Source organism: Mus caroli, chromosome 3 (genome assembly GCF_900094665.2).
Source record: "Mus caroli chromosome 3, CAROLI_EIJ_v1.1, whole genome shotgun sequence".
NCBI lineage: Eukaryota > Metazoa > Chordata > Mammalia > Rodentia > Muridae > Mus > Mus caroli.
The window spans coordinates 128,602,406-128,611,145 of record NC_034572.1 but is presented as its reverse complement, the minus strand read 5'-3'; the positions used below and the strand labels follow the sequence as shown (position 1 = coordinate 128,611,145).

General features: G+C 41.2%; 1 protein-coding gene across 3 annotated transcripts in view; it reads right to left on the bottom strand.

The window, feature by feature from the left end:
• Window positions 1–5,361: 5,361 nt before the first annotated feature.
• LOC110291608 (sodium/hydrogen exchanger 9B2) overlaps window positions 5,362–8,740 on the bottom strand; it is a 32,425-nt gene continuing 29,046 nt past the window's right edge. For all 3 annotated transcript variants that reach the window (XM_021158833.1, XM_029475390.1, XM_029475389.1), the window contains one exon: window positions 5,362–5,624. In XM_021158833.1, coding sequence (XP_021014492.1) covers window positions 5,594–5,624 — 31 coding nt within the window. In that variant the 3' untranslated portion in view covers window positions 5,362–5,593. The remainder of the gene's footprint in view (window positions 5,625–8,740) is intronic.

Below are 8,740 nucleotides of genomic sequence, written 5' to 3'. Positions count from 1 at the left end.
GGAAACTGGGCTGGGATTTACCGGAAGCAGAAGGGCGGGGCCAGGGCGGTGCTCTTAATGGACTTCCTGTCTGAGAACTTTTATTTTTTTCCTAGTAAACGAGGCAGGGTCTCTCAAATGTTTAACCACATGGATTTTATTTTAATATTTTAATCCTACTTCAAGGCCAATGTCTTTTCATTTTGTTTTGTTTTTAAAGCAGGTTTCACTAGCAGCCTGCTTCAGTCTCCCAAGGCCTGGGATATAGGTGTCTTCACCATATTAGGACTATTGGCTACAAACATAACTCTTGATCAGGTGGTTATAACGATCACTGTTTTCATTTATTTATCTTTCTAGTTAGTCGAATTACATAGGCATTCTTAGGCAGTGCCAACAACTCACCTCTGTCAATACCCAACACACATCCCTGAAGAACAGATATAGTGTTATTTACAAACACGAATTAATAGTTAAAACGGAACATTTGAGAGCATCATGTAATTGTGATTGTCCTAAACATGACAGTCAAGACTTAACATGCTATAGAATATATGCTGTATGTGGGAATTTATATAGCTTTTTTTAATTAAAAAACCTATTTCCCATAATCGTGGATGGCAAGGTGAATTGAATTCAGAAAGGTACTGTAAAGAGAAAATGATGTAAAATGAAATGTTAATCTTGTAGAAAGACAAACACTTAAATTGAAGGAAACATCTAAAGTCTTGTCTTTACTTGAAACAATGTTTATTATGTCTACTGTTCCTCCTCGTTGGGGTCTGGAACTATATTATTACATTTCTAGTGTGTAGGCAGATTTGCAAACAAAAAAAAATTTTTTTTAAGATTTATTCATTATATCTAAGTACACTGTAGCTGTCTTCAGACATCACCAGAAGAGGGTGTCAGATCTCATTATGGGTGGTTGTGAGCCACCATGTGGTTGCTGGGATTTGAACTCAGGACCTCCAGAAGAGCAGTCAGTGCTCTTAACTGCTGAGCCATCTCTCCAACCTGCAAACAAGGATTTTAAAGTGCAAAAATAATCATTGAAGGGCCGTAAGATAAACCATTAGATTCTGTTCTTCCTCATAGAGACTCCACTCAGGGCCCTTAATCTCCTGGTTTGCAAACTCTCAGAAGAGACTTATAAATTAAAACTTGAAATGAGAGTATAATGATAAAGGCCAAGCAGGAGCCCCATGAGCGACAGGTGACATAGAGAAATAGAAAAAAACTAATCTCAGAGCAGAAAGTCCTGGGATGAGTAGTGTTCACAGGGGATATTGTAGCCTTGCCCTGACAAATATCCCCCTCCTCATTCTTTCTGGAACCCACACATCTCTACCCATGTGGTCCATATGAGGCTGTGTCCCTTCCCCGTGCTCTGACCATGCTTCAGAGATGAGGACAGCTCAGGCAGTGGGGCCAGCGTCTTCCCTTTGTCACAGAGAAGATGTTACACAGGAATGTTAACTCCTACCTAGTGAGTAGAAATCACTGTGAAAGGGTTCTTAAGTCTGGACCAAAAGTAAAAAATAAAAATTTGTGACTCCCAGGAAAAAAATCTAAAGGAGAATTAAGTGGCACAGAGCACAGCACAACCTCACTATGAGAAGAAAATGATCCAACTGCAATTTGATAGCCACGTCATTGGCATAGCTGGATGTAAGTATTTTCCTGCAAGCTAGGCCAATAGAGCCCCCTGTTTAAAAACAGAAAAGCTTTCCTTCTCAGCACCAAGTGAGTGCTTAGTAATTGCCCCATAAAGACCCTCACACCTGAACTGGACCTGAAAGATCTTCTGTGCAATAACAGATGTTTGGGGAAATGATTCTGCATCCTTCAGATTATGAAAAAAAGACATAGCACAAATTCAGGGTTTTCATTAAAAGGAATGCTATACTAAAAAATTATTACTCAAGAAGATAGGCTCAGATATTCACAAAACTAATTGAAGTGCATGATTTCTCAACAGAGGCAGTGAAATGCTTTAGTTATTTTTTAATTATGTTCATAGAAATATTTTAAGTATAAATACTAAACGACTTTGTTCTAGAGAAAGTTCAATAGAGGTATTAATAATTTGCTTGTGATATTGAGTATTGGGGATAGCAAAATAAAGGAAGCGTCCTGAAACAGTATGCTTTTCCAAGTCACTGAAGGTCACAGGTCAATAGGATAATAGAAGTTGGGAACATATTTTGAAACTCCTAAGCCCTTCTTGTTCAGGCATACTCTGATCCCAGAGCTGCATTCCGAACTCCTGGAGGATGGAAATGGTATGTAATTCACATTTGTATCTCCTGTGCCTGCTTAGCTCAGAGAAGACTTGCAGATGTCTGCTGAACCTTCAAACCTTTCATTCAGAAGTGAATCGGTAATCCAGCACCCACGAGAGGACCATGCAGCACCTGTATCTGCTAAGGGGCGGGGCCATCTCAGACGGAAAACAGAGTAGACCTGGGCCAGGCTTCTGCCGGTGCTGGTTTCTTTGCTGGGATGCTAAAGCCCCTTGCCATTAATGTATTGGTGCAGTGAATCTCACATGAGTCTGGAGCAAGTCAACAATAGTATGACAAGAAGCTGATGCGGGGCAAGTCAAAAAGTCACAGCTCCTTCAGGCATGATGGCTCAAGTCTTTAATCTCAGGACTCAGGAGGCAGAGGCCAGGGATCTCTGTGACTTACTCGCCAATCTGGTCTACGTAACAAATTCCAGGCCAGCCAGAGCTATAAAATGAGGCTCTGCCAATACATACATACATACTATAATCTCAGCTCAAGTTCTTTGAGCAGGCACAATGCTGTCGAGTGTATATATCACACACATCGGATGATTTGTGGCCTCTTGAGGACTGTCTGAAACTTTGAGGACTAAAACAAAAACAAGGCAAACCCAGTCCTAACTAGCAGTAACACACGCATAGCACACTCCGCTACTACCACCTGGTTCTTCACCTCTCCCTGCTCACATATGCACCACTGTACTCCATTCTACGTCACCAGGCAGAATTTGGTTTGAAAAACTTTACTGAGAATTTTTTATCATCTGTGTTCACCAGGAAGAATGACTGATAATTCTTCTCCCTCTCTTTCCCCTAAAGACTGGATTCACACATGATGTCCAGCATTCTCCCAGCTAAGCTGCATCCCCAGCCCCACCCCTCTTATTTTTATCTGTCTGTCTATCTGTCTTGCTATGATTTCTATTTTCTTTTTTTACATTTTATTTATTTATTTACTTATTATATGTTTTATTTATTTATTTATTTATTTATTATATGTAAGTACACTGTAGCTGTTTTCAGACACTCCAGAAGAGAGCATCAGATTTTTTGTTACGGATGGTTGCGAGCCACCATGTGGTTGCTGGGATTTGAACTCAGGACCTTTGGAAGAGCAGTCAGCTCTCTTAACCGTTGAGCCATCTCACCAGCCCCTCTATTTTCTTTTTTAAAACATTTCTTCTTATTTTTTTTAACAATAGCTGAGTAGTACTGTATAGAGGTTTATCTGTTCACCTATGGAAAGATATTTTGATTGTTTCTAAGTTTGACAATTATGAATACCAGAGACACTCAAGAATAGTTTTTTTGTATATGCACATTTTTAACTCCTTTGAGTAAATACTCTTGAGCCAACTTCACTAAAAACCATCAACTTGCTCTCAAAATGGCCACATCATTTGGCATCACATCACCATGAGGGTGCCTGTTGACCACATCCTTGCCGAGTTTACCATTTACAAGTGGTTTAGATTCTGCCCATTCTAACATCAGAACATGCTAAGTACGGGACAGTGTTTTTATTAATTAGTTTGTAACTCTCTAGTGACATGTGATCATCGTATCTGTCATTTATATACCTTCTGAGTGTGAGGTATCTAATCCATTCTCACCCCAGACTGTTTTTATCTTTTAACTCGTTTATCCAGTCTTTAGAAAAACCCTTTGTATGTTCATTGCATATATGCTATTGCTCAGCCCAGGCCAGGGTCTCTGGAGAGCAGAACTGAGCAGTAAGAGTCTGTGCCTGTTTAATCCTGTGGCTGCACTTTTGGTTTGTCTGTGAAAAGCCATTGCCTACCTAATGGGACACACACTTCTCCTGTGTTGTCTTCTTCGTTCTGGTTTACATTTATGTTTATCCTAAGAGACATATCTTGTCTCTTAGGATGGGCTCTTGCTAAGTGGGCCAAACAGGTCCTGGTCTGGAGAACGCATGCCACCTCCACCTCAGCCTCCTGAACATGTGTGCATTGTTACTCCTGCCTTATGAAATGCTGATGGGTTTCCAGCATCACTATTTGATAAATTGTCCTCTCTCCACTGAGGTACCTTTGTCCTTTTAAAAAGATCCCAGGGCTGTCTTTGACTGTGTCCATCTGAAGGCTATTTTTCTGTCTCATATGTTTTAATGATCTGTCTGTCTATATGTTTTAAAAAAATGTGTGTTAAAAGTGTAAAAAAACATTGTACAGGTGATTTTAACCACATTATAATGAAAGAAGACACATAACATACTGTCTAATTATGTCTTATCTCAGAGATCTTATCTTTGTAGTGGAAGAAACACATTTAGAATAAATTAGAATGGGAACTCTGTGTGTCAGACACATCATATATGTGTGCATAGAAACACTGATCACCTCCAGCTATTTTAACAAACCAAAGATCATCTGGAAACGAGGTAAGAATTGCTTAACAACAGTACTTTAGATGGATTCTAATAACTCTTCTTGTTCTACCAGAAAATAACCCGTAAAACAATGGCAATAACAAAAAACCAGTCCTTTGAGCTGATTTATATTATACTGAACTGAAAATTTTAATTGGGGAAATTTCTATAGCTGTGTTTTATTCTTCCCTAAGAAACAGCATGTCCCTTATTTTAAATCCCAGGATCTCCTACTTTTCACTCTTTCTACATTCTCAGTTCTTGTTAAAGTTCAGCACTTAAAAAAATTTTAATTAAAAATGGTTTCTCATATATGTGTGTGTGTGTATGTGTGTGTGTCTCTCTGTGTGTGTCTCTGTGTGTGTGTTTCTGTGTGTGTGTGTGTGTGTGTGTGTATGTGTGTGTATGTACATTGACCTGTGACCTGCACCATTACTTTTCCTCTTCTGGTCTCTCCCACTCCCCTCCCCTCTTCTTTTCATACACAATTTTACTTTTATTTTCATTCCACATAGATTAAAAAGAAAAAAGAAAAAAAACCTACTGCGTTGGATGCTTATAAAAATACAACAGAGCTCTATTTTTTTAAAAGTCATTGCTTTTTGATATACAACAGAGTTCCAATATTAAAAAAAAAACATTGCTCACTGATATGAGAAAATTTTTAAATACTATAAGAAGAAATGTATTAAGATTTTAACAAAATCGTGAATGTTTTATTTGTCCAAATTACTTTCTCTCGCTTTCTGGAGTAACCCGTCCTCTAGTCTTTCTGAGGAAATAAACACCTGAGGTACTCTTAGCAGCGTAAAGCTTTCTAATTTGTTTGCTTATGAAATTCCACGGGAAGTTTTCTTCTGAGTCAAAGGGACTCAGTTGTCCTGGTTGTTGGAGGGCCAAAACCTTTGGGTTGGGGTGGTAAACATGGTCCATCAGGCTTCAGTAATGGAATCCCCAGGCTTCCTAAAATAGATGAAAACAACTATTATTGGAGAAGGCCAAACTACTTAGAAGGACAAGGGCATTCTCTATCTCCCTCCTGATACAAAACAGCTTTTACAGCTGAACATTATATTGTTCTTTACACATCTATTTATTTATTCTGTATTGTGTGTGTGCACGCTCATATGTGCTTGCATGCCACCGTGTAGCCTACGGAGGTCAAAGGACAGCTGGATGGAATGGTTCTTACCTTTGACACATTGGATCCAGCATCAAACTCAGGTTGTCAGGCTCCAGAGCAAGCAAGCGCCTTTACTTCCTGGCCTACCTTGCTGGTCCACCTACCTTGCTAGTCCTGCTCCTTTTTACAGGTCTGTTTTGCCTTAAACTTATCAATCCCCTAATGGCCCATATACTAAAGGGCTGGTCCTGCTGGAAGGTAGCAGAAGCCATAAGAACTGGGTCCTGCTGGGAGGAGTTAGATCCCCTAAGATGTACCCTGGAATGGATTTGGCAACCCAGGCCCACTTTTCTCTCATTTTGGTTACTGGCCACGAGGTGAGCAGCGTTCCTTTACCTCAAACTCCACTCCACACGCTCTCCTCGCTCCCAGGTCCAAAAGCATCTCTTCTCTCTCCCAGGTCCAAAAGCAATGGTGCTAACTCGCCACTTTATAGCTATAACTTAAGATGTCTTCCTTAGAAGTTGAGTGTTTCAGGCATTGTGTGACAGCTATGAAAACCCAACCAATACAAGGTCTAATTTAAATTGCAACATTTTTGCAGAGACAGAGAGAATGTATCTTTTTTATTATAATACTGTTCTGTCTTCAGCTTGATGTAGATGTGCTTCCGAAGATTGAAGTTGTTTTCTGCTGAGTCCTGCATGGTCTGGAAGGGACAACATGACAGTTTCCGGCCACTGGAGCAGAGCCAGCAGGACATTGGCCTCCTAGAGTGTTGATGGTTGGGTGGGCATGGGGCTGGCTTGTATAGTAATGTACATAACTTACTTCATGTTCCTCTTCCAGGAAATATTCTCCCTGCCAGGGTTATCAGGCATGTCCTCCCTGCCAAGGTTAACGATCCCCTGATAATCAGAGACCGAATGAGTATGGGAGGCAAGGGTGTGTCTTAGCTAAATGGTAAACTTTGTGACCTTCAGGCATAGTCCTTAAGGTCATGGGAAAGACCTCTAAAACCATGAGTCCAAAACAAGATTTCTCAACTATCCAAAATATAAGGATGCAATATGAAATATGAGAGGCTTCAGAGACCTAGAAGAACTAAGGCAGCTGCATTAGGAGACAGTTTATCAGAACGATATCAAGGAAAGAGATAAAGAGATTTGTGGAGAAAGAGGAACATCTCCATTGCTGGTGGGATTGCAAGCTGGTACAACCACTCTGGAAATCAGTCTGGCGGTTCTTTAAAAAATTGGACATAGTACTACCTGAGAACCCAGCTATACCACTCCTGGGCATATACCCAGAAGATGCTGCAACATGCAATAAGGACACATGCTCCACTATGTTCATAGCAGCCTTATTTATAATAGTCAGAAGCCGGAAACAACCCAGATGTCCCTCAACAGAGGATACAGAAAATGTACATTTACACAATAGAGTACTACTCAGCAATTAAAAACAATGAATTGATGAAATTTTTAGGCAAATGGATGGAACTAGAAAATATCATCCTGAGTGAGGTAACCCAATCACAAAAGAACACACAAAGTATGCACTCACTGATAAGTAGATATTAGCCCAGAAGCTCAGAAAACCCAAGATACAATTCACAGGCCACACGAAACTCAAGAAGAATGAAGACCAAAGTGTGGATACTTCAATTCTTCTTAGGATGGTGGAACAAAATACCCATGGGAAGAGATACAAAGTGTGGAGCAGAGACTTAAGGAAGGACCATCCAGAGACTGCCCCGCCCAGGGATCCATCCCATAGTCACCAAACCCAGACACTACTGTGGATGCCAACAAGTGCTTGCAGATAGGAGCCTGATATAGATGTCTCTTGAGAGGCTCTACCAGTGCCTGATAAATACAGAGGTGAATGCTCACAGTCATCCATTGGACTGAGCACAGAGTACCCAATGAAGAAGCCAGAGAAAGTACCCAGAGAGCTGAAGGGATTTGCAGCCCCATAGGAGGAACAACAATGTGAACTAACTAGTACCCTCAGAGCTCCCTGGGACTAAACCACCAACCAAAGAGTACACATGGAGGGGCCCATGGCTCCAGCCGCATATGTAGCCTTGTTGGACATCAATGGGAGGAGAGGCCCTTGGTCCTGTGAAGGCCGGATACACAGGTGTAGGGAATGCCAGGACAGGGAAGTGGGAGTGGGAGGGTTGGTGAGAAGGGGGATTTGGGATGGGATAGGGGTTTTTCGGAGGGGAAATGGGGAAAGGGGATAACATTTGAAATGTAAATAAAGAAAATATCTAATAAAAAAAAAAAACAAGGACAAGATGCCATCCAGCTAAGTTTATTGCTTGTGTTTACAGGCAGACTCCTGAGATCAAGGTCAGCCTGGGACAGTACAAGTTTAGGCCAAGGCATGACAGCAATGGTGATCTCAGAGCTGGGATCCAGCCAGCTAGTTAATTGTCTGTGCTTACAAAGGCAGGCAGATCTCTGAATTCATTGCTGTGTCAAAAATGTACTTGCTGTCTTTTTCTAGGACTCAAGGGGCTAAGGTCATAAAATGCTGACAACCAAAGGGGAGCCTGGAGTGGATGATTGAGCTGATATGGAAACAAAAGCCTGGGCTTTGGTCTTCCAGAGCTGAGCTGTCTGGAGAGCCAGCAGGAGCAGAATACCAGGCTGTCAGCTTGTACCCCACAATTGAGTTGTTTCCCAAACACCCCTTCTTCAGGACCCCTCCCTGCCCTTCCAAGCTGAGGCTGGCCCTTGGCAGTTTTCTCCCTTGTTTTTAAAGATTAGAGCCAGTAAGATAACTCAGCAGATAAGATAACTCAGCAGGTGAGATAACTCAGCAGGTAAGATAACTCAGCAGGTAAGATAACAACTCAGCAGGTGAGATAACTCAGCAGGTGAGATAACTCAGCAGGTAAGATAACTCAGCTGGTAAGATAACTCAGCAGGTGAGATAACTCAGC